The 26,794-nt window shown below is 37.0% G+C and overlaps 2 protein-coding genes across 29 annotated transcripts in view; both read left to right on the plus strand.

The window, feature by feature from the left end:
* LOC131335807 (probable serine/threonine-protein kinase PBL16) overlaps positions 1–26,794 on the plus strand; it is a 36,895-nt gene that overhangs the window by 8,960 nt on the left and 1,141 nt on the right. The window contains exons 2-5 of the mRNA XM_058371322.1: positions 21,858–22,099; positions 22,197–22,341; positions 22,580–22,701; positions 22,796–22,913. Of these exons, the coding sequence (XP_058227305.1) occupies positions 21,860–22,099; positions 22,197–22,341; positions 22,580–22,701; positions 22,796–22,913 (625 nt within the window). The 5' untranslated portion in view covers positions 21,858–21,859. The remainder of the gene's footprint in view (positions 1–21,857; positions 22,100–22,196; positions 22,342–22,579; positions 22,702–22,795; positions 22,914–26,794) is intronic.
* On the plus strand, positions 434–20,760 carry LOC131335809 (uncharacterized). Of its 28 annotated transcripts, none has more exons than XR_009202649.1 (8): positions 434–1,424; positions 5,438–5,518; positions 7,008–7,110; positions 7,240–7,350; positions 7,882–7,939; positions 9,792–9,834; positions 20,012–20,352; positions 20,470–20,760. XR_009202649.1 is itself a non-coding variant. In XM_058371323.1 (6 exons), exons 3-6 carry the CDS (start codon positions 7,347–7,349, stop codon positions 10,366–10,368), a joined length of 426 nt encoding a protein of 141 aa, XP_058227306.1. In that variant the 5' UTR covers positions 437–1,424; positions 5,438–5,518; positions 7,248–7,346; the 3' UTR covers positions 10,369–10,506. The 28 variants fall into 28 exon arrangements, 1 of the variants encoding a protein (XP_058227306.1); XR_009202650.1 differs by having other exon boundaries at positions 9,797–9,834; XR_009202641.1 differs by lacking the exons at positions 20,012–20,352; positions 20,470–20,760 and adding exons at positions 10,561–10,630; positions 10,757–11,026 and having other exon boundaries at positions 437–1,424; positions 7,905–7,939.

Below are 26,794 nucleotides of genomic sequence, written 5' to 3' on the forward strand. Positions count from 1 at the left end.
AAACCACCCTCCAAAAAGCACAACCATTATCAACTAATAATCAACTAAAGGTCTGATCTTTTGTAAGTACTCCTACTTTGACCGAGAGATCAGAGTCAGAAGATCTAAAGGGTGGTGTTGGCTCCGTGTACTTTCCCTGTTCTGGAGTAAATTATTCACTACTTCGGGGCCGCTGGTTTGAGAAGTTTTTCAGTGCCTTGTGGGCACGGGCCATCTGGGACATACAAACGTGTTTTAAACAGTTCAGATCTGTTTGGATAATTTTTTAGTGTAAAATTATCAAAACATCCTCTTAAACCCAAATAGATTTGGACCGTTTAAAATATATTTAGATGATCGAAATGCGTGCTTGACACCACGTGGCCTATGCTCACCCAGCACTAAAAATTTTTTCCACTGGTTCCGCCAATAACAAGGCAAAACTCTACGATGAAAAAGAAAAAAGAGAAGGCAACTCTGCATCTCATCCACAACTTTTGACTTGTTTTTGAAATATTTCATCAAAGTAGTACTTGTAATTATTCGATTGAGTTTATTTTACATGATCACTTTTAATACTCGTTAATATACTATTCGGATTATTTGTGTTTTTAGATTAGGCCCACTTACCCATTGGAATTTATTATTTTCCTTTTAGGCCCTGTATCTTCCCCCTGTTCATAGCACCGTATTCACGCCAACCGCATCCCCTAACCCGCCCGCAAGAGAGAGAGAGAGAGAGAGAGAGAGAGAGAGATCTGTGGGGTCCTGGGGAGATTAGTAGGTAATTTGGGAATTGAAAGAAAAAGTGGGGGATTGATCGATTTTCTGTGGGGAGAGAGTAAAAGGGAAATTTTTGGGGATTCCATAGATCGATCTGTGGGGAGATTTGGGGGAAATTGGGGAATTGAAGAAAGAGAGGGGATTGATCGATTTTCTGTGGGGAGAGAGTAAAAGGGAATTTTTTGGGGATTCCATAGATCGATATGTGTGGAGAGTAGGAGGAAATTGGGGAATTGAAGAATGAGAGGGGATTTATTGATTTCGGAATTGAAGAAAGAGAGGGGATTGATCGATTTTCTGTGGGGAGAGAGTAAAAAGGGAATTTTTTTGGGGGGATTCCAGAAATCGATCTTTGGGGAGATTGGAAGGAAATTTGGGAATTGATTGATTTTCTGTAGGGAGAGAGTAGAAAGGGAAACTTTTGGGGATTCGAGAGTTCAATCTCTGGGGAAATTTGGGAATTGAAGAAAGACGGGATTCCGATTGATCTTCTGAATTTTTGGGGGATTCCAGAAAGAGAGGGCAATCGATCTTTCTTCCGTGGGGAGACTATAGAAGAAGTTTTGGGAGTAGAGAAAGAGTGGGAAATCGACCGATCAAGATCCAGATCCAGATTAACTCTCTGTTTCCCCGTTCACCATCTGGTCACTGCCCAAAATCAGGTGCTTACATAATTGTATCTGTAAAAAATTTTGTTTTTTTGTTTGTTTGTTTTCGTAAATAATTTCCCTGCATTTTAGGAGTAAGAAAACTAGAAAAAAATTCCTGTTCGACGTACTTTGCTGCTTTTCAACTCGGCTCTGATCGATTTGACTTCCCGTCCGACATCTTTGAATTCATCCGGTGATCCGATCTGCTTCGGACATGCTTCGATCGGGTTACTAGGTACTACAACCTCGTCTCCTCATCCTCAGCCTACGAAGAACCTTGCTTCTTTTGTTCTATATATTTTCTTGGGTTTCAATTTTTTTCTCAACGAAAGAAACATCAGTGGGGAACAATCAAACTACTTTATCCCCTTTAGAATAGCCGTAGCCCGCTCCCACATCGGCTATTTAGTCAAAGACTGCAGATCCATCTTCATTTTTATTTTTGCCCAATATTCGTTTTGGATTTTGATTGTCACGATTAACATCTGTTAGTTTTGAAGTTTTTGTGGGCAACCTCTAAAAGCAACTCCGTTGGTCAAGCCGAATCTATATTGTGAAAGCTCAAATTTCACCAAAACATGAGCTCCATCGGTTAACCAAAAGTCTTGTAAAATCTTGACAAATTATCGTGCCAATTATCAAGTTTTGACGTACAATTGTGCTAATTTTGTCAGAATACCGCCAATGCTTTTGATTTGATGGTAAAGATTAGGTAGTTCACCCAAATAGCATTACGCCAGTAGTAAAAAGCAACGTTGACATTCAAAGAGATTTTGACACTTTTAGCAAGCCAAAAAATGGTTTGGGCATAGCTAATATAGTTTTAATCATACCATTCACTTACCATTTGATTAATAGGAGACTAAGGAAAGTAATAGTAGTGAGAGTTGAGAGGTAATAACATTCTGAGAATGATGTATTTTCACTTACTATTTTGGTAGGTCAATTTATATTCTCTTGCTAATATCCGATTTATTTTTGATTCATTTGTGAGCTTATGAAATTAAGGTTATAGGATTTTAGCATTTGATACGTTTCTCTCTCCATGCAAGTATATATGTTTGTTGAATTAGGTAGCCCTACTTTGGAGAATACGTAAGTTTACTTTTGACGATATTGTAAATGTATGACATGGGATCGAGGGGAAATTAGCAAGGGAAAGCAAGGAATTAGTCTACCAACAACACTGGCATCTACAAGTATACAAAAAAAAGTCCACCAATGCTGTTTTTAATCTTGCAAAATAATTTCTGACTGCATTTTCTCTCACAAAACGAAAAGGAAGAAGATATGCATCCATAACCCTCTCTTTTTCTTTTTCTTTTTTTCCGGGTAAGTATCCTTTACCCTCTCTTATTAAAGAATAATTCAAACCTTAAATTCTGCTCGATGTAAAGCAGTAGCAAGTACAGCATAAAAAAAAAAAGGCTTGATGATCTTTGCAATGAATCCTTTCCTTGTGCTTTAGACAACATTAGTTCACGGGGGAACCAAAAAATTGCTAGCATTTTTCCTCCTTCGTTGGCCCTTCCGCTTTCCTTAACAAGCCCTCGAGCCTTCTCTAGATACGAATCGGGTTAAGTGCATTCGAGGAATAATTCTTGAATCCAGGTGCCATGCATCCTCTTTCTTGAAAAAAAAGGCTAAGAAATCAGAATCAGTGGAAGACAAAGAGAATGATACTACTCTTTTATTGCTTTTGCAGTTGTTTCGAGTCTGTTGACATTTACTCACTATTGCTGCAAGAATACTAGTTACAGCATTTGGTTGCATGGTCAAAAGGTGAATTGTTTATAACACTGTTTGTGAAACGGAATTCATGCCAGCTCCCAAGCTTTCTGCTCATTAGAAAATAGAATGGAGCTATGGAAAATTTTGCTTGTAACTTTTGTGGCCAAGAGGGTCATATAAGATTTGAGTGCGAGATTAAGAAAGGTAAAGCTACGTTTGTGGCTGAACCTGAAGCTCCCAAGCTCTATGTTCATTAGAAAAATAGTAGGAGGGAATGAACAATCTTGCTTGTAACTTTTGCGGCCACGAGGTGGGTCATGTGAGTTTTGAGTGCAAGATTAAGAAAGGTAAAGCTACGTTTCTGGCTGAACCTAAATATGAGCCTCAGATGAATCCTAATTTCATTTGTTTAATGATGCTGGTACGGTAAATATGGAGTGCTATGTATTTAACTCTGCATACAAATATCATACACATTTGAAAAGAAGTCTTCTTTGGTGGCGTTCCACTTTTAGAAAAAGAAGGTTTTGGGAAAAAGAAGGTAATTTCAAGGTCAAAAATCATGTGTTGACGTAAATAATTTTCCTACCAATATGGATCTTGTTTGATAGATCTCATTGAGATCTTTTAAACGGTGCAAAAAAAATTAAAAAATTATTTTTCATTTTCGTTATATTTGAATTTGAAATTACCTTCTTTTTGAAAAAGAAGATTTTGGGAGAAAGCGGAATGGGGCCTTAGTGTCTCAAAACATAAAAGAGTTTGTTTTTTTGGTTCAAGCAAAATAGCAGTAAAACATTTATCTTGACGTTGCAAATAAAGCATATTGTGCAAATAAGCATTATTGATTATTTTTGGAATAATAGTTCTTTTATCGCTACAATTATTTTTAATCCTGTGAGTGCGTATGAAACTAGGGTTACAAGATTTTGACGTTTGATACTTTTTTCTCTCAATACATGTGTAGATTTTTCTCGGAATAGGAAGCCCATGAAAAATGTGTTGATGTTAGAAATTAAAGAAATTTTCTTTTTCTTTTGACAGCATTGTGATTTTATGGCATGGGGTTTATGGGAAATTAGAAAGGGGAAAGCAAGAAATAAGTCTTAACAACGAAAATGGCTTTTACTAATTTAAAGAAAATGCCGTAGCTTGTTCTTTCAAAAATAAATTAGTTTTTTGTTTTCTTCTCCAACCAAATGAATAGGTAGACATAAAAAGGACGAATGAAAATCCATGTATGATTCAGAGCCATATAGATCACTTGTTTATTCAGGAAGTATCGATGATTTGGAATTCTTATAAACCTGAAATTTTGGAGTTCAGTTTTTGTTTCAAGAAGGGAGCAGTAACAAGTATGGCATATGAAATAAGGCTTGATGATCTATGCATTGAATCCCTGTCCTTCCTAGGGGTACCAAAATGTGCCTTTCGATTTCCCCCCTTTGTCGGCCCTTGCAGCCTTTCTTAACAACACCTCGGGCCTTCTGTAGATACAAAGAATGTACGAATAAAGTAAATGCATCCGAGAAATCTGGCTCAAAGCCAGGTGCCAAACATCCTCCTTATCGAAAAAGCTAAGAAATCAAACACAAAGGAAGGCAGAGAAAGATATTCTTCTCATGGCTTTTAACATTTACCTACTATTGCCTCACAAAACTAGTAACCTATGTCTTTCATTTTCTTATGATTTTAGTTATTATGTTTTCTTTTGGTCTTGTCAAACAAGGGCAGGAGTAGTGGATGAGCCTTCTTTGGACAATGGCCAATTCTAAACTATTCAGAAATCGCATTGCTTTGGAACAGAACTTGAAAGCCATGTCGCACACCTTGGTTAAAGCTCTTCTGGGACATGTGCCGAAACATGTAGGTCCTTGACCGGATCTCACGTTAGCCCCAAGACTCGAATACACTAAGTATACCATCAGTGGGAACTTTGCTTTCTGGTTGGGAAGTCCTCTGTGTCCTTTTCAATGTTGCAGGAACAGATTATTGCATAAAAAATAGCAAATACTTATGTCAAGTTTTTCGGGTATTTTAGTCGTTTTCAGTTTTTTCTGCGTTCTTTTATTTTAGAGTTTTTTTCCTTTCAAAGCATAGATCCTCGTTTGTTTTGAATTTTGATACTTGCTGTTGACGGAAGTATTCACGTTCTTGTACTTATGTCTAGTTTTTCGGGTATTTTAGTTGTTTTCAGTTTATTTTGCGTTCTTTTATTTTAGAGTTTTCTTCTTTCAATGCATAGATCCTCGTTTGTTTTGATATCACTCTTTTGTTTTATGTGTGTTACTTAGATTTTTTTCCCCGGGTAGACTGTTGTAAACATTTGTTCGATTCACAAGGACTGCCGGAGCCACTACCGGGAGCTTCTGAAGGTAATTTCACTCAATTCATTCTCTTCATGGTACAATCTGCAAGTTTGGATATTTGGATCTTTTGAGTTTCCCAAAAATTAAGAACTCTTATAATAGATTCCCTAGCCTAAAGAACTTAATTGGGATGAGATTCTAGAGTGATTGTTTTGCTTATTGTTGTTGTTGGTTGCTGTACGTTTTTTGATAAAAACTACCATGGTGGGAGGGTTGACTAAATATGAAAATAGGGGCTTACAAAAGCGCACTATCATTATTTGATGATTTTTTTGTGGGTACTAGATGTAGTGTTCTTCTATGGCAAAAGAAAATTTCTTTTTCCATTCCAAACATGTACTGTAAATGGGAATGGAGTGGAAAATGCCTTGGCTAAGTATAGTAAAGGTAGTAGAAAATTGATAGATTGGATATGACTGGATAGAAGAAGCTTCATTGTTGGAATGTACTTTTTCAGTTTTGATTACTGATTTGGTTTTTCCAATTTGTGTGTGGATGGTTGACAGAGAACTTTTGCTTTGATTAATTTGTGTCTGGATCTCAATTAGGAAGGAAAATTCAATTAGACACGGAGTATATGGCTTAATCATAGTTGCAGTTATATCCTAATTTTGATTAGTCAATACATTTGCATCAAGACAATAAGTTGAGAAACCCATCTCATTTGATGGGACCCCGCTTTCTGGATTTGATTCCCCTGCGGTACTGTCTTTGTCCAGTCATATTTGAGAAACCCATTTCAAAACATCATACTGCAATATTTATGCAATCTCATCCTAATTGAAAGGAATATTTAATATGTTCTTGATTATGTTGTGTGTGTGTCTAAAATGATTTTAAAAATCTTTCGGGGAAACAAAAGATGATCTCAAAACCCATTCTAAAGGGATGTGCTACGATCAGAGCATCTCCAATCCAATACTCCATTTTTATCTTCATTTCTTCATTTGAGAGTATCAAAATAATATATTTTATTGCAAAAGTGATTTTGGAGGAAATCTAACTCCAACCCAATACTCTATTTCTACTTCTATATCTTTAAAAACTCATCCCAAATCTCAAACTTCCCCATTTTCCCTCCAAAACTCAAATTTTCATTTTTCTAACTTCATTAAAAAAATACTCAATATGGGTCTTATTTTGAAGATATTGTACATATCTTTTGATTGGTACCAACTTTATAAAGGATTAGTATATCAAAACTAATTTGATGAACAAAATGGGATTTGGTGAGGGTGAATAGTGAAATGAAGGACATCCTCCATTTTTTTCTCCATCCTCCATATTTGGAGTACCAAACTTGATCCTCTCAAATGAAGGAGAAAATAGAGGATGGGTTGGAATGATATTTTCTCCAAAAATGATCCTCTCAAATGGAGAAATAGAGGAATGAAGGATGCATTGGAGATGCTCTCAGGGATCTCTCTTTCTAAGTTTCTATGAACTATTATCAATAGTCCGTCTCTATATTAAATATTGGCTTGGCCATGTGCAGGAGCTCAGTCCAGGTAAAGCTATATCAATTGTGGCCATTGTTGTGGATCCGTGTTCTATTGTTCGGGAATGGGTATCTCCATTATATTCATTTTTAGAGGATGGTGTGTGTTATCATTTTGTATTTAGAGTTGCAAAAGCATGTTTTCCTTATTAAATTACTTAAATGGAATGGATAATTTCCTGTTATTGCCCCCAAGCAGTTAGCAATATCACTTAATAATGCTTTTCAGTGTTACAGGAAAAAAAGGTCAATGGCTTTTGTCTATTTCTTGAAATTGCCCGATTCAAGTTGCATTTGTGGTTGAGATCATCCTCGAGGAGCTGAGTTTTGTTTACTATGTGTAAGTAAGACTTTAGTTGTTTATACAGCTGCGATTTTTGCATACACCCTACATCGCTGGAGCTGATATTCTTCACTTTGGCGTGATTCAAGTTTGATTTACGTGGAGTAAGATTTAAGGTTTTAACCCATGATTTTCCTGCCCTTTAGACATGACGAACTGGCAATTGAGGAACTGCAGTCCTAGCTCTTTTGGTTTGATTTGTCAAGTAATGATTGGGATTTTGCTCAAAGGGTCAGGTCATAGAGTTTGAGATGGCTCTCCCCTACCACTCAATTGATAAGTTACTCCTATATGTTTTACTGTTTTTTCCTTCTGTGTTTTTTGGTTTCGAGTTGTTTCTTTTTCTTCTTTCTTACGTTTGTGTGATTGAATTACAAGGATTGAACTGATTTGTTCTTAAAGTAGTTTTATCCAACAGCTTTAGAGATCTATTTTGTTGTTTCTCAGTTTTATGTTCTTCTCTCTTTCTACTTATTAGATCAATTAGTGAATATTTGGCTCTAAGGTCTGTTTCTGATTTTCTTTCAGTATCTCCTTTTAATCTGGTGCAGATCTCGGCCGTGAGAAAGCTCTTCGGGATCATGAGGTAATTAATTTGTACATGTCTTTCATTCATTTCTTTGAGAGGTTTTATTTCTATTATTTTTAGTTTGCTTTTGTTTCTTTTACTGTAGTGCTATCACCGGAATTTACTGTGTCTTTTTTTTTCGAAATAATTTCTCTATTAGTTTATTTAGACCAAAACAACATGGCCCGATTACCCAAAAGTACGGGAGTGCCTTGTGCATGTTCCCTACTTTCATTTTTCAATTGAATCAGTTTTTTTCCTAATCTCCTAATGCTTCACATCATTAGCAATACATCTAGTGATGCAAAATGGAAAAATCTTTGGACACCATTGAACATAACTTTCTGAAGATGTGGATGAGAAAGCTGGGGCCCATTCAAATCGAGTGCCATATTGACTTATCCAAATGATCATTGCTTTATTGACTATCAAAATGATCATTGCCATATTGACTTGTTCTTTTTTCTTTTTCTTTTTCTTTTTTTGATGGGGAATGCTTTTGGTTTAACTTGTTGAGCTAAATTGCTACCAAATTTTAGATATATCTAAGCAAGAATATAGTCTGTTTACCTCCAATGAAGCACCAACACACCTAGGAAGTCGCCGTATCCATGCCGTACGCGCCAGGCACGTCCAAAAAATACATATGTATACACGGCAAGTCCTAGTCCTTTGATTTGTTGATTTCTTTTCGTCCTAATGCTTTGATTTTTTTTTTGTCATTGGTTGTATAACTCTAGCAATTTTTATATTGCAAATTTTATGCCATCCAATGAAATGAAGAGTTGCTATGTTCTTGATTTTACTTTTGTAGATGTGAGTCATATGATGTTCGGCACAACTATATCACGGTCATTTTGTTTTTGTGCAGTTTGCATTGGGGTAGAGATTCTGCCGGTCTAATTGCTATTTTTGATAGGACCTTTAGAACCTTCATAGTACACATGCTTCATAGTATGAATCCAGGAGTTCTTGTTTATTTTTTCACATAATCTCACTCGCTGAACCGGATTTGGCCGGTGTAAAGATTAATTTTAAAGCATCACCTTTTACCCGGATGGATTGCTGGTGATTAGTATTAATCAAAGACGGAGCTTGGACTTATAAAGAGGGGAGGCTGAAACTTAGAATCGAGAATTACACATATTCACATGGTTGTTGAATTTTTAAGTTTTCCTCACATTTGTAATTCAGGCATGCAATCTAAGAAATAATGTTTTTCAAGAAAAATATAGCCACTTTCTACTTATAATAATTAGCAAAACATACATATACAAATAAGAGGGAGTAGTTATTTTCTACTTATAATAATTAGCAAAACATACATGTACAAATAAGGGGAGTAGTTATTTTCCACTACGTAACCACTTTTAGTTTATTTCTTCAAAGTTTAGAGGGCCGATATAGTACATTTTAAATATTTTTTTACATTTTATACTATACTGGTGTGATTCTAGCAAGGTTGGGGGAGGCCCGGGCCTCGCCACCATTGCACTTACCTCCATCCCTGGTAGTAATTGGATTCATGTTGTATTCATAACTGGAACCTCACCCTTGTCATATGTACGATTATTGTAGTAGAACAACCTAACTTCTTGTGTATCATATTTGGAATGCAGGATGACCAGGTTTGTATATCCATCTAGACCCCACTAGGCTGGAAGGACTTGACTGCGTCAATTGATCCAAACCAAATTTCACGGACCATAACTCAAGCCCATACCAACCTTTGAGTCGTAGACCAATGAACTTTCATGTGCAAATCCTCTATGACTCTGTGTTTACATGATATGTGCACAGTGCACTCTTATACAAGTGGTATTTGCCTTAGATTACTTATCAAAAAAATGTTATTTGCGTTTGTTGGCAGAATAGGCAATTGATTCAAAGATTCCCCTGCTTGGAACAAATAGGTGAGTCATGCCCTGCACTTCTCAGTAATTGTTTTGTAGAATGTCAGAAAGCCTAATAAATTGCTAACTACAAAATCAACAACATCCCCCCCCCCCGTCTCTCTCTCTCTCTCACGTACAACCTACTAAGGCCCTAAGCCTTTCTATAAAACTTTTCTTCAATGATATCTTCTCTGCGAGGTGGTCCAAGACTCTGGCGACGTCAGTTGTTGTTGGGCGACTTGTATGGGAGCTCTGCACACAGTCCTTAGCCAAGGATGCCAACTCCTTGGCTTCTGGGTTTTTCAAACCAGTTTTCAGCCACCTTTTTTGGATCATCTTTTCAGGTTGAGGGTGCCTGTTGAACTTGTACTTAACTCCTCCACCTCGAGCCTTTGTGGCTGTTATGACACTCATTATGAATACCCCAAGCATATGTATGTCTCTCTCAGGGCATGCAGAATCTGTAGAATACAATCAGAATTAAAACAGGAATTCAGCATTAACATTCAAAATTCATACAAAGTAAAAATTATTATCAGTAGACATAGTTAAATTCATCACTCTATAAAATGGCAAGGCAATAACTAGACATAGTTAAATTCTACTAGCCAATGATAGCGGATGAATTCCTCATTATCTTTATATGATCTTACTCATCAATACAATCCTCTTAACCTCAGTTTATTTGGAATTCAAGGTTAATTAGTAACTGTACATGCATTCTGACATTTTCCTTCACTTTAGGTGTTCAACATGTCAGCAGTAGGGCCTTCATCTGCCAACCAAAGACAGTAGGGTAACCGGTGTTTCAAAGGTAAATTTCTTTGGCACGTTTGAACGAGCAATTACAAATAAACTAAAGACTCAACAGGCGAGGAAATCTATGTAGATCTGTTACCTATAGTATAATCATCTGCTTGTCTATTTTTCGCTCTCGTAGGAGTAAAGTATCTCTTCTCCTTGCCAGCACTTCCGATATTCTAGAAGTCCTTTTACTCGAGTATGTTATTGTTAAATCTATTCCTTCCGTTAAGTCAGTTGTCCTACATTCACTTGTATCCCTCGTGGGTACGACACACCCAATCTGTGCTAGACTCAGCCTTCTGTACTTTTATTCTTATGAATTTGATCATCTTAATGATCTTTACAAAACCACAGTATTTAAACTTTTTTTTTTAATCATAACCACAGTATTTAAACTGATCTTTGCATATGGACTGTGATTTAAACTAATCTTTACACAGCCATATGAATTTAACGGGTTTGCAATGATTGGTGACTGTGATTGCTTCGTTAGTTGTGTTAGTGGTGTCGTAGTTGCAGGTGGTGTCTTTACTTTGTGCTAGAAATTTCATAGAACAAATGTGCAAGTGAACTGAAATCTTACTGTTGGTGCTTGAGTCGGCATATTCAGTCACCGTCATCTTTGCATTAGCTCCAGTTTGCGTAGCGAGGCCAAAGTCACACAGTATGGGGTTGCCTTGCTGTACATCAGAGAAATATCAAAATCGAAGGGACATCAATTTTACATCTTATTTTGTTTTTGGACTGACTAAAACTTTAAAGTCTAAAAGTGGACAAAGATGGGACGGAGGTAGTACAAAGTTAAGCCAAAAAGCTTGCTTTTGTCTCGCTTATATCCGTCTTGTATTAAACTCTTTTTTTTTTTTTTCCTTTTTTAAAGAAAATGCACTTTTCAGTTCTATTATCCAAACAAATATGAAACAATGAAGTATTTCCTCTGCTTGTTTCATTTAAAGTTAAGCTAGAAATGTTAAGACTTACCTCGTCTAACAGCACGTTTGCCGGCTTGAGATCGCCGTGGATGACCGGGTTAGGCAGGTTGTGGATGTGGTCCAAAGCCATAACTATCCCCCTTAGTACCTTCAACAATGGTTCCCAGTCGAGCTCTGTCATAGTTTCATGTTATCACATTAATTTGGGGTTCCAAATGGCATGCCATTGGACATATCCCTACATTGGCACTCACCACAATAGTCAATACGAAAAGTCTGAGGGTACATGCACAGGCTTTGTAGCGGCCCTTTTGAAAAATCAGCCTAGACTTCATGCATATGAAAAGGATAACCTGATGTACCTTGAGAACTTACGATATAGTACTTGCATTAATTTCATTGGCAGTGATTATTTCACTTATTATTTTCATTCTTGCCAAGGGATAGTTTGCTAGATAACAGGGATGTCCTTGCATACCTTTAAGAGTGCATTGTTTCTTGCTAATAATACATATTAAGGACGACACGTAAAATTTTCAAGTCAATTTAATCCAGCTCAATTCAACAAGAAGAGCGGTGGGCAAAATAACAGCAACCCTAGAAAGCATGGAGCATTAGACCTTGTTATGCAATATAAGCTTCAATTTAATATGTTATCATTAGATCATGCAATACTTTTAACTGAAAGGTCATTCGCATCCTAATTTGTGTACTTAATTTGAAAACATAAACCGCAAGAATAACAAATAATATTGCTTGTTATGCTTGCTCTATGTAGTACGGACACGGACGTGGACACTTTCACGGGGACACGGGAATTAAAAAATAAAATAAAGAGACACGGACACGGAGGAGGACACACCACGTATTCACGTATCCGTATCCGTGCTTCTTAGATGAGAGAGAGCGCTACTGTCGATCGTGAGATAGCTTTGGCCTCTGAGTTAATGTTGACCGAGGAGAGAGAGCTAGGGTTTGAACGAGTTGATATGTGTTGTTTTATATGTTTAATTACGTTTTACCCCAAAACTTTGAGTAATAACATAACCCCCCAAAAAATTAAAAAAATTATAGATGCACCCCGTCGTGTCCCCAAACGTGTCCCAACTGTGTCTCGAGCCGTGTCCCCCTTCGTGTCCCCATGTTCCAATTTCCTGACACGTCGATACAACGACCAAGAGGAGATTAGGTTCATGATAGTGCTTGCTACATTTAAAATAATAGTTTTTACGGAATAGTAATTAAAGAGGCTCTAAATGTCTAAGCTCAGCTCATTAAGGCTCGGTTTGTTAAGGGCTCAAGCTCAAGTTTTTGACTCGTTTAGTAAACAAGCGGAGCTCGAACTCAACAAAGCTTGGCTCGTTTACAGCCCTAGTTAATGACATTGAGTGTCCGAACAAGTATAAAATCCATGCCACAATGTTATTGATCTAGAATGATTAACTTGGTAGACATTAGCCACAATGTTATTAATATCTAGAATGATTAACTTACCTCCTACTCTGGCTTCGAGTGAGCCTCCTGCGTAATACGGATAAACTAAGTATAGTGCGCCATTAGCATCAATGGCAGAACCTAATAGCTGCACAACATTCGGATGAGAGGGCATTCCCAAGTAAAGCACCTCATCCTGTCAATATGAATTGAATTTAAGATTGGGAAAAAAACATGAATAGATTGTTTAATGCAACTACTAAAATACTAACCTCCCAAGACTGCCTTTCCTGTGTCCCGTGTTCTCGGGACACTTTCACTGCGATGTCTTGAGGTTGGAGGCCCCGTGCGTTTGGCCCAATCCTCCCTTTGAATACTCGACCTTGCGCCCCTGTACCAACTTGCTCGTTAAAGCTGTTGGTGAAGTCCCTCAGTTCTTGATCTGCAAAAAAATTAGTTGTTCTTTACAAACAGAAACAAATGATCAAACATATGATGTTCGTAGGATTTAAAGAAAAATAGAAGTGGTTCAGTACACATAATATGGATTAACCATGTTGGAAATAATTAGTGGCTTGTTCAATAGGAAATTTGCTTGGAATTATAAGAACAAGAGACTGGAATATTATTGCAAACACTGACTTTCATTAACTTCAACTGACTTGGTTATTACAATAAGCGGAGCCCTCCCTTTATAGGCGTAAGGAGGGAATACAAACACTGCCTATGATTACATCATAGGATTAATACTTATGCATAATTGTGAATTACGGAGTACTATTTTTAGTCTACTTGACATCAACTACTTTATGACTTACTCCCTCCGTCCCTTTTTAAATGCCCTACTTCGTAACTCCAACTTATTAAAAAAACATCATCATTATACCTTTCACATCAACTTTTTCCTCCACTTTCTTTACTTACTCATCATCATTACACTTTTTACTCACTAACTTTTCAAAATGGAATCAACTTTTAGGGACAAAATAGACAACGTATCAACTTTTACCCACTAACTTTACCAAATGGACACTTATTAAGGGACAGGCCAAAATGGAATACTGAACTATAATAAAGGGACGGAGGGAGTATTAGTTTACAGACACACTTAATATTACATAATTGACTAAAGCTTACACCTTTCTAACTTCGTACACCAATTATATAACTACTACCAACAGTAAACACCTATTATTTTTAGTCTTTTTGCCTTAGTTCAGCAAGGTTCCAAAGTTCCAAATCACCACATAAAGCGCAAATGAATCTAAGCCATGTCCCATTCTGGGTGTAAAATGTGGTCAAATCACATGAAGAATACAACGCCACATTTTTTTGAAACCTGTCATCAATTCTAAGAAAACCATTATGATCATCTATTGTAATGGACGCCAATGTCACCAAAGCCTTTCTTTTTTTGCAAAACACTGAGCATCATCAAACAAGATATTGAGAAATTGGCAGCTGAAGAAGAAAGCGTGTTGATAGTATATAAAAAAGGTTGCCGCTCTCTAATAGCTTAAGCCTTTAGATAAATTGGTGGTTAACAGTCTAATATAGTATTAGAGCAGGCAAGTGTTCGAATATCACCTCCTTTCTAATTGATTAAATATTTGCATGTGTTTAGCCCGCTTATAAAGGAGAGCCTAGCTATACATGAGGAGAAGTGTTGGGAATATAAATAATAATGTTGGCCCTCTGGCCCTTAAATTACACAGCAACCCATATTCAGCAACAAAATCCCACAAGTGGTCGATTAATAATTTTGAAGAATATATAGAATAGAAAAGCAAATTCATTACACAGCAACCCATTCAAAAACAATTACAAAATGACTGTTAGCAACTTAGCCGGAATCAGTAACAGCTTTATGAGGGTTATAGCACTTACCAGGTATTCAGTAACAGCTTTATGAGGATATAATAGCACTAACCAGGTATCTAGAACGTAAAGGGGACAACTCCTACTCATTAGAAGCCAATAATTGGGGATTCCTAAGGAAGATATGAAGAGTGATGGAAAAACTACGAGAATATCGTGATCAAGATAAGAGTGAGGTTTTGACACTTAAATTTGTTTTAGCCAGCACAAGAGTTATTAGTGTGCTCGGGGGACAAAAACTAGCTGGGTTATACGGTATGAGGTAAGATGAGGCCCATATATATGCTTGTTATACTACAGGATAAACTTTAAGGAGACAAGTTGAAGAGTTTGAGCTTTCCTCTCTCCTATCTGCCTCTGTCACATTGACAAAGAATAACAAGAAGCCGCTCATTTTCTCGTTACACAATAGCAGGAAGGCATATGGCCATCTTCTATGTTCTTTCTTTACTCATAACTGTAATGTTAAGGGGTGTTATAACCGTCATGTTTCAGCAACAAAATCCCATATTCAGCAAAGCAAATTCCATATTCAGCATATTCAGCGCAATAGAGAATAACATGCTCCCATATTCAGCACCAAAATCCCATATTCTGGCTGTTCAAAAAACAAAAAAACAAAATCCCATATTCTGAGAACTAATATCAAGCATGTGACGTACATAACCTGCTTGGCTACCTTAGCATTTCCATTACAAGTAAATGCTACTCTGTATATTCAACTGAACCTATATCCATTGACAATGCGTGTTGATAGTAAAAATAGTTGCCACCCTCTAATAGCTTAAGCCTTTTATAAATTGGTGGTTAACAACCTAATATAGTATCAGAACAGGCAAGTATTCGAATATCACCGCCTTTCTAATTGATTAAATATTTGCACGTGTTTAGCCCGTTTAAAATGGAGAGCTTAGCTACACGTGAGGGGAAGTGTTGGGAATATAAATAATAATGTTTGTGATTAATAATCTAATAAAGCGAACCGGTGAAAAATGATTCATTTATACCCTAATCAATTGGAAAACAAGGCTGAAACTTTTCTCTGTTTGATCGGAGTAGGGTAGTACTCCACCTGCATTGCTCTACGACGGAATCTCAAGCTCAATCACAAAGAAGCACAAAAGACAATTTCCGACACTAGATAGTATATAATTTTGCATACGGACATTACACAAAATGAATCTCAAAATTAACATTTGAAGCGTATATAACGTATACAAACATTCAAAGGCTAAATTAAAACTTGATTGTGAGGAGCCAAAGCATTCTTACACTCAAAGTTAACCATAATGCCTGAATAGAAGAAGGGGGAAGAGAGGGAGAGAGTGAGAGAGAGATGAAGAAAGAGCAAAGTGACAGACGAAGAGGAGAAAGGGTTTCGTGCATGAAGGACTGCTGACGTAATAAGTATTTTGTGAGAACAAATTGAATTTTCCGTCAAAAACCCCACTGAACCGGACAAAAGCAAGCACAAAAAAGAAGACCCAAAAGGAAAATGTGAAAAGTCAGGAAATGGCGAGAAATTTTTCAGTGCCGGATGGGCACGGCCACATCGCGTGGTGCCCGTACGCGTATCTCGGTCATCCAGATGTGTTTTTGACGGTTTAGATTTGTTTGAATAATTTTTTAGTACAAAATTACCAAAATAGCTCCTCAAATCCAAATAAATTTGAGCCGTCCAAAACATGTTTGGATGGTTGAGATATGAGCACGGGCACCACGTGGCCGTGTCCACTCTGCATTGAAAAATTTCTCGGAAAGGGCAGATAAGGGATAAAAACATAAAAGCAATAATAATAATCATTGGAAAATTGAGGTCCAAAAGTGGCGACCCAAAAATCGAACCAGGCGGTTCTTTTACCTTGAATTTTTTTTCCTTCTTTTCCACACCATTGACGATTCAGCTGCCACCACCAACTTCAGTGCTCCGATTTGATCAGCGACGCCGGTGGACGGGGCGATGCCACCACTGGCTTGTTGTCGTGAAGCCGATACTCTGACTATGATGAGACCACATTGTGCACGACTACTATACCAGAACCCTCGCGGTTGCCTTGAGAAGGTTAAGTACGTGCGTCAAAGTAAGTGCATTCACTGCTTTTGCTGAGTCGACTCGTTCACGAACTCATTGTCTTTGATTACGTAGTAGACATTATAGAATTGTCAAACGAGTAGTCTTTTCTTGCAATTTCTTGTTTCTACAGAACACCCAATAAGAGAAGGGAAATTTGAGACGAATGGAATTTTTAGCTTGTTTTAAGTTGCTTGTACATAATCCTTCACGAGGCTTAATGGAATTCTTTTTTCCCCCATTGTTGCAGCGAGGACAAAGGAAATTAATGGATATATTCACTTCCTTACTACCATGCATTTGGTTGCCTATACTATACTATATATATATATATATATATATGAGGACCTCTTAAAGTGATTAACCCTTTTCCCGATCAAATTTCAATGATCCGAGTCGTTCAATGTATTTAGAACGTAATTTTAAGGATACCCGTGAAAAATCGGGGAAAAAAAATGACTGGGAAGGACTTATTTTGAGCAGTTTTTTTATTAAACCATTCAATAAAAAACTGTTCGGATGAAGCCCTTTCCGGTCTTTTTTTTTTGCTGATTTTTCATGGGTACCCTTAAAATCACGTTCTGATCACATTGAACGGCTCGGATCATTGAAATTCGATCGGGAAATGGGAAAAATGGGGAGATCCACATTTTAACTAAAATGAGGATGTCCTCCTTTGAAACGGACTGATCAAACATCTACCACTACTTGGTTCATTCGACTTCTAATATTAAAAAAATTAAGTTGCTCGAAATCGGCTTGATTAAAACTCAAACCAAATTGGCTCACCTCATTAAGAAACCAAGCTTGATAATAGTTTTGAAGCTCATTAAGTTTTCAAACCATGCTTGAACAACTTTTTTCTTCACTCGTTCGACTCTTTCACTCTTTCATCCACCCTATCATACTAAGAATCCCTTTTTCCATTCCCTCATCAGAATGTGTCGTTTGATTGATATGCTCCATTTTGTGGGCAGTATCACCAGTGGGAGATGGATTGTACCACATTCATGCAGAAGTCATGACGGAAATTATTTTTCGGGTATTATTTCTGCTTCGTTCTCATTTTTAACTCACAAAAGTTGTTGGGAATTCCGTTTTCAAAGGATCAAACCAGTCCAAGACATGCATTTGAACAGCCAATAGTACTCTCTTTTCACTAAAGTGCAGTTTGATGCTTTCTGAACAATAAATGTACAGTTAATGTTTGAAATTAGTTCTTTTAGTGGTGATTTGAATTGGATAGATGCCAGCTTAAACTTTTGACGGTTAAGAAATGCATTGGTAATTAAGCTATAAGCACAATGACAATAAACAGCTCTACAAGTAAATGGACTGTACCAACAAGGAAGAGCAAAAAATGAAACGAGTAAAGGAAACTAAAGTGATTGTCATATATTGATTTCCCTGCAAAAGAAAGTGATTCCCTGGCCATAGAAATGAGCGCAATGGGAGCTCCCTATCCAAGTCTTTTGATACCTGTCTATCAAATCTTAACCCCTTACTCTGGTGATCTCCCTGTCAAACCTCTGTTGTAAAGCCACAAGTTTGTAGAACTTGTTTCTTAAGTGGGGAGGAAGTCCATCCATTTGTGTCCCAAGAATACAGATTATGGACCAGAGGACAGAAATCAGAATATGCAAAGGAGAGGCAGTCCCTCCTTCAGGGTAAAGGAGAAAGGAGCATACTTGTTTGTTTATACTTATTATACATCCCCTGTTTTTTGTTATGATGATCGGCTTTATGCAGTACCTCTCTCTCTCTCTCTCTCTCTCTCTCTCTCTCTCTCGTCTGTCTGGTACTCGGCCTTCTATATGCATATGCTAATGTTCACTGCTAGCAAATTTATCTGATTCTTGAGTTCTATTATACAATGAAAATCATTTACCTTATTCTCGTTGACAACAAAAGAAAACAATTCTGGTTTTTTCTGCCTAGCAACTAGCATTGCTATCACATCAGTCATAGCAAGTCTTTTCAAGGTTACAAAACAAGTGTGTTTCCCTTGCAGAGTAGCATATAATTGATTAGGTGTCATACAGGCAGAGAATCATAAGCTTTAAAACTTTGTCACGTCCTCAGATTGTAGAAGTGTGTTTGATCTTTTAGTAAAAAGTACTTTCTCATGGGGGAGCCGTTTATTTATGATTTGATGAGAAATACCACAGAAACTTCAAGATGACAATAAGTGTTGGAAACTTGGAACAACTCACTGGAGTAAAGCCAGATGGAAAGAAAAGAGAGAAATTTGTGGAACACGTATGGGCTTTAGATGTAGTAGAAGGTTTACCTCCTCAAAGTAAGATATTGATGAGGCTGCAATTCGAATAATGCTTGTTACAAACCGGAATTTTCTTCTCTGAATTTTCAAGACGAGCCTCTCAAAGTATGACTACTCTTGTATTTTTAGTTCTGGGAATGCGTTAGGATAGCGATAATGGAGACCCACTATTGTAACCAAGGGGCACTTCCCTTCCGTTTAATTAACTTTCGATGCATGACTGCCATTGGTTCCAATATGTGTTGCTGTAATGATCCATACCATGGTTGCATAACATTCGTACTGTATTTCTCAAGCTGAAACCTAACTCTGCCTGTTCCTGAATTAAGAATTAGCAGTGTTGGCACATACAAGATACAAACTCTTAGTTTGTTTACATGAACTTGTAGTGCACAATCTTGTGTGGGGATTTTCCCTTTTTCTTTTACTTGTGTTGTGTTTTGGTTACACGTCAATGACCCCACTCTTAGTTCTTCCATGATTCCATCTGATCTGAATTCAGCATAATCTTGTTACTTCATTTTATTAAGTTGCCATGTATTGTCCCAGCAGGCAAGATCAAGAGGTATGTTTCAGCTATATCTTTCGCTCTTTTCGATCCTAACACATCTAATTTTGTCTAAAAAATTCCTTAAGCCTATGAATAGCCAAGCACTTGAATGTTAGCGAGTGACATGGAGTTGTGTGATACTGTATCTGGTTAAAACGATATATTAGTGTACTTAAGACATTTCGATTATCAATTAGTTTACTTAGAATCATTGCTAATAATGCATTTGAAATAATTCAATGCAGCATCTGAAGGAGCTGGATGATCTGGGATCACAGTTTTCAGCCACCAAAGCAACTGCAGATGCAAGTGCTGCATCAGCTCAATTTGCCCAACTCTGTGTGTAGCACTGTTTAAGGAATTAGACGAGAGAAACACTTCTCTTAAAGACAATGAAGTTCGTGTGAATAGACGCCAAAGCTGGAGCAAGCAAAGATTGCCAACTAAGGAGAATACCAGATGAGATTTATCTGAGAAACTTTGAAAAGTGATTAAGCTTTTGACCGTAAAAGATGAAGAAATAGCCAAATTGAGAGATGAAATGTCTGCTCATTGGAATATCAAAACCAAGGAATTGGAATCACTGGTATATCTTGGTTTTCGTTGCTTAGTTTCTCCTCTTGTTCTCTTGAGACCAAATTTTAGGTTCATTTCCTCCTAATTTTGATGTGTTAATTGTCGTTATGATCTTTAACACATGCAGATTTGTGCGACGGAAGTGTTGATAGTGAGTCGTGCCCAGAAACTTCGCTACCTTGCAGCTGAAGAAGTTGTAGTATTAGTTAAGTAAACATGTACTCCTATTATCTAGGAAAACTTATGATACCCAAATTTGATTTAACCTTTTCATATTATATTTTGAAGTCATTGTTGTCTCCATTTTTTCAGATGAGAAGTCAGAATTGTCTCTGGCTGTAAAGAACATAGTGTCATTTACTGATTTTGTCGTTCTATATGCATTACTGAGTAATTTGGTGATGCCGTCGGCGATTGTATTTTTGTTAAGTTGAAATCTTTCTAATGGCCTTGTAAAGAATCACAAATGAGTACAAGTTTATTGTGCGACTACTGATGAATTAAGCCAAAGTTTCAATTTTACCCTTTTAGTTTGAGGTGAAGGAAATACTAAGCGAAAGGGTATCGTAGAAAATTAAACACTTGTCAACCATAATACTGTGATTAAAAAGGGAAAAAAACCCATAATAAAGCTATTAGTCATTAAAATGGGAAAATTCTCATAATGAGCAAACAAATTAAATGGATGGAGTATTTTGATGTTCTGAAATAGAGTCAAAATAAGGTTAAGATGATGTTTGATTGGAGATGCTCATACTTCAATAGTCCTTCCAAATTCTTTCAAGAGCGGATTTAGAAAGATGACTATGGCCTTGTTTCTACTAATTTAAAAAATTTAGTACTTTACTTTTTTATTTTGTCATTATTCAAAAAATATTAGCGTTTGTATTAATTTTGCGACAAATTTTTGTAGTTTTGTGACACATTAATTCTTTTTTGAAAATATCACAGAAAAATTAAAAAAATGACTTTTCCGATTTTTGATTGGATTTTTCCAAAAAATACATATGTGCCTGGCTGCGTGACGTGTTCAATTACTTACTTTTAATTTATTACTAATAAAATTTTGAAGAGTGCTAGAGACAAAAAAAATTGGCAAAGAAAATACTCTTAAAGTGAACATGAACGGGTTAGATTCACTGTGTAGTACATCTGAGCCGTTCATGTACACTTTAAAAGTATTTTCTTTGCCAATTTTCTTTGCACCTAACATTGCTCTAAAAGTTTTTCTGCTAGACTTGCCTGTGTTCGATTTGGGGTGATGTTGTGATATTCTAATACTATAGGGTAGAATTTGTAGATATGTACTTTACGTGTCGGTGTCAACATTGAACGCGTACGCGTGCATGGGGGTGTATATTAGGATACTAATCGATCAATCACCAAACCAAAATCTGAAATCAAGCACCGATCGGCAGCGATAATACAGGTAACCCCCCTCCCCTCTCCATCTGTTGTATGTTGTTCTTGTGATAGTTTTGTCTTATCCTTAACCTGATTTAACTTTCTTTGAAGGAATGGAACCGGTTAGTGATTTGGAACCAGGTCGTGATTTGGTTGCGTACACCTATGAATCTTTGGAGTCTTTCACTGACGGATTCAGCCCAGAAAACTATGTTGGGAATACCCAATACGGAAAACTGTACCGGGGACAAATCCAGAAAGGTTTGGAGACACTGGGGGTTATTGTGAAAATTTGGGTTGATGATTCCGCTCCATATCCAACAACTGCAGAACATCAACTATCTAGATGGCAGGTATGTGGCTCAATGGACTTCTTTACTTGATTTTAGTTGGCTTTTATTTAGACTGGTTTTTGTTTCCTAATAATAACATGATTGATTCATGTGATAGAATGAAATCAAGCTATTGACAGAATCAGATGTGAAAAGTCATCCAAACGTGGCAAAGTTGATTGGATTCTGTAGTGACAATGGCAAGCTTGGTGTTGTCTATGAGTTACAAGCAATTGACTCTCTACGGAACCTAATTCGTAAAGGTGATCTAATTACCTTATATCATTACTTAGTAGTTTATATTAATTATTGTCATGCCATTTTTACTTATACATTTGATGAACTGAGACCCTTGATCAAAAGATTTTTACCTAAGATTTTAGGTAAAAAGCATTTTGAAAAGGGCATATAGACATGGAGGAGAAACAAAAAAGAGAGAGAACTCTGCCAATATTGTGTTATGATGAATGGTAACTACCAACTAGTTAATTTTTTCCCCAGATGATTTTAAATGGATTGCTCGGATCAAGGTAGCACTTGGGTTTGCACGCCTACTTGAATTTTTGCATGACCAGGGACACTGGCTTCACAACATTAGTTCTGCTCATTTAATGGTTGAACAGGTACGCCCAAATTACTAATTTGCTTTTCAATAACTATGTCCTTATTAGAACGTGGAGGAATTGTTTTCTATCCTGAATGTTACATGTCATGCAGAATTTCAATCCAAGATTAGTTGACTTCAGTATGCTGGTTGGTGGAGTTTTTGGTGGAACTCACCATAGGAATGAAGTGGGGAGTGTAGGCCATGTTGATCCCCATGCCTGTGAGGGAGGTTTGTCTCAAGTTGACCCCTTTTTGTAGATAAATCTCAATATGATTACCTGAAACTCAGGACACAACTATACAATAGCTATTTATCACTTAAAAAAAAAACTACGATGTGTTGATTCTCAAATTTGACCAAGGCAGAAGATATCAAGTCTATTGGAGTTTGTCCCACATTGGTTAATGTATGCTTTAACAAAGTCAATATTTTTTAGGGCTTTTATTGCCTTTTTTTTTTTGACCACTTTGATGTTGATTTCTGCATGAGGTATTAGATTGTGGCCATAACTCCATAACCCAAGTTGCTAGCTTATGCGAAACCGTTGTAACTGTCAATCTGATTCATTGATAAATGATAAACTGCCAAACGGATAGGTAAATACAACATTACATGTTGGAGAGATCTCTGGGTTTTTCGGTGTTCGCGCTATCATCTATTTGGAAAAACCCCAAGTCTTCATTTAAACTTGTTACCGTAGCGCCCAGCCCCCAACACGCAGCATTGTGATCATAATTTACCCTTGTATGCTCACAATTCACATATATACTTATAGACATCCATACACACCTTCCTCGACATCCGTATTTTAATTGCTTTCTTTCCTCTATTCTCTCTAAGTTCAGAATCGATATTGACTTCTCTTTTTATTATTGTTTTTTGAAAAGGAAGGATTGATATTGACTTTCACATGTGAGAATTTGATACAAGGTTTTGAAATTTATGTAGCTGGTCTGCAGTGTCGAAGAGTACTAGAGAAGGGACAGTAGGGAAAAGACGAGGGAACTAAGGTCAATTAAAATATGTTGTTAATGGAATTAGTGGTGTACTTAACCCCAGATACCATAGGGAGTTACGTGCTTACCTATGGTTGTCATGGAGGTTATTTGCTAATGATCCAAATCACTTGGGGTAAAGTCAAAGTTGCTGAATGATTTATTTTGGTCTGAAGTTGTCCTAGTCTATTAGCACTTCTTCATTTGGCGTAAATGACTTCAAAAATTAGGAGACTTCTCTACGAAGAGAAGTTAAGATGAATGACCTTATTAAATAGTAAATTATGCAAGTGTAATTTGGTGGAAGCTTATTATTGTCATTACACATGATGAAATAACAGGACCTATTTGATAGATTACCATACTTGTTTCAAAAGTTTAAGCTTTTATGTAATGGGTAGGGATGGGCGTCTTGTCATGTCGTCTCGTGTTCATGTCATGTCAGAATATCATCAGCCCTATACCCAGTTAAATTTTTCCCCTTATAGTGTCGAGTCATTTTGGGTTCTTGTTCGGTTAGTGTTGTCATGACAAAACTTTTCCCCTTGGTAAAAAATACGAGTGTGTGGAGTTTCTCAATAGTTACATTACATCAAAATAATCTATTATTGACAAAAGCGTGGTTCATTTGAGTACTTTTCCTTTTCCTTAAAGAAGAAGATCTTGGTTGCTTTGCCTCCATAACACATTCCCCCTTTTTTCTTTCTTTGCTTTTCCCTTTTTTTTTGGTTGATGATGTTTAAAAATGGGTAATTAGAATTGGAAATGAAGAGGAGAAAGATATGGTTTTGTTGTTGTTTTGGGTGGGGTGCTTTTAAGGAGAAGCCAGAAGGGTGTGTTCGGGGATCAACTTCTTCTTCATCTCTTTCTTCTTTTTTTCATGGTTTTGGGAGTAAAGAGGTCATAGAGAAGTGGGTGATGTGTTGCAATGGTACGATGCAGCTTGGCACACGAAGCCAGTAGTAAATGGATTTTCCCCAAATATGGTTTTCCCTAGCGTTTGGTCGTCAGTAGACTTGTAATTGTTTGGGAGCAGCTTGTCCTTAGGGTGTGTTTGTAAAGGCTTTTAGGAGGTATTTATTGAATTTCAGTTATAGAAAAGTCTTTTTGCAGTGTTCGTCCCAACTTCTTTTAAGATCTCTTTTAGTTTGTATGAGTTGGGTAGTGGCTTTTTTGAAGCAACTGTGGATCTTTTGTATTTGTGGAAATTTGTTCACAAATCATTGAGCATATGTGGTATATAATATGCAGCTCTGATAGTTTTCAAGACCCACAGCTGCACAATCCTCACATGCATCACGCGTTGGACTTCAACTAGTATTTCCCTAAAACGATCTAATTATGTTTTTGCACTAGTTAATCTTTTCAAATTTATTAAAATACTCAATGCCCTTGAAAACATTCAGAGTTGGTACATATATATTCTGAATGTGAAATGTCTTGATGAGCGAAATCAAGGTCCAAGAAAGGTAACATTTGAGCACGTTATGGCTTATGCTCGTGTGCTTGAAATCTTTGGGTTATGCTTTCTCATTGGCTACCAAATCCTTTTGAAATTGTTTTTTCCCCTTGTTAAAGCATCCAACTCGAAACCAATTAGGCAATGAGTGGAGAGACCGCCTAGGCTCATATATTAGTTTTGGAGGAGAGAATTCACCAATTTGGACAAAGCTCTAACACTCATTGAGCTTGCGACCCCCGACTCGTATGTGTAGAGTTTTTTGTTTTTGTTTTTTTGATAGACAAAAATAATTTCATTCATCACGACAAAATCAGGATACAAAATGAAATCAGAACGATACGACAGGAAAAGAAATGCATTGAGCAACTTCTTCTCGCGAAATCTTAACTTACTTCTTCACCTCTCGATTTTTAAGTACAAAACGCCCTGTTAGCAAGACGAAGACTCCCAATGGCCACGCCCAAACTACCACTAAAGTTTGAAACAAACCCAAAACCACCCAAACAGCAGCACCCGTCGGCCTCAACCTCACCGCTGTGGTGATCATGCCTGCCACCACCGCAACCCGAACGAGTCGGGGTTATCACAACGTAGGTATCTACAACGAAGGTATCACAACGAACTAAGGTGCACTTATGGTATGTATCACGACAAACAATCCACTACGTAGGTATCACAACGAACTAAGGTGCACTTATGGTACAAAGAGGCAATAAATAATAACAAAATACCAAGTCTTGCTCAAAATTCTTCGAGACCAAAATGATACCATATAAAAGCATCCAGCTTAAAACCAATCGGCATTGAGTGGAGAGGCATATACTACGGATGTGGGCAAGCTGAAACACCCATTTAACATGATGGTTGTAACACCCCTTAACATTACAGTTATGAGTAAAGACAGAACATAGAAGACGGCCATATGCCTTCCTGCTATTGTGTAACGAGAAAATGAGTGGCTTCTTGTTATTCTTTGTCAATGTAATAGAGGCAGATAGGATAGAGGAAAGCTCAAAACTCTTCAACTTGTCTCCTTAAAGTTTATTCACCTTTGAGAGCACTAATCCTGTAGTACAACAAGCACATATATGGGCCTCATCTTACCTCGTACCCTATAACCCAGCTAGTTTTTGTCCCTCAAGCACACTAATAACTCTTGTGCTGGCTAAAAGAAATTTAAGCGTCAAAACCTCACTTTTATCTTGATCACGATATTCTTAGAGTTTTTTCATCACTCTTCATATGTTCTTTAGGAATCCCCAATTTGTGGCTTCTAATGAGTAGGAGTTGCCCCCTTTATGTTCTAGATACCTGGTTAGTGCTATTATCCTCAAAAAGCTGTTACTGGTTCCGGCTAAGTTGCTAACAGTCATTTTGTAATTGTTGTTGAATGGGTTGCTGTGTAATGAATTGCTTTTCTATTTTATTCTTCAAAATTATTAATTGACCACTTATAAAAACTAGTATATGAAGTTATCCTGTAAAGTTTCTCATTCACCATTTGGCTGGTTAACTTGTACCTTTCAAGTGGAACTTGTGCTAGAATACAATATTCAGGCGAGTCCGTTCCAGAACACCTCCTTAAAAAATAACTACTTATTTCACATTTTCAAACTCAAAAATAATGTAAATGAAAAATAATTTTTCGATAT

This window comes from Rhododendron vialii, chromosome 8a (assembly GCF_030253575.1).
Source record: "Rhododendron vialii isolate Sample 1 chromosome 8a, ASM3025357v1".
Lineage (NCBI taxonomy): Eukaryota > Viridiplantae > Streptophyta > Magnoliopsida > Ericales > Ericaceae > Rhododendron > Rhododendron vialii.

Excerpts from the sequence above, each read along its gene's own strand:
- LOC131335809 (XM_058371323.1), top strand. Across the intron at positions 7,940-9,791 it reads AAGCTCTTCGGGATCATGAG|AATAGGCAATTGATTCAAAG; the intron begins GTAATTAATTTG and ends GTTTGTTGGCAG. Across the intron at positions 9,835-10,024 it reads CCCCTGCTTGGAACAAATAG|ACTCTGGCGACGTCAGTTGT; the intron begins GTGAGTCATGCC and ends AGGTGGTCCAAG.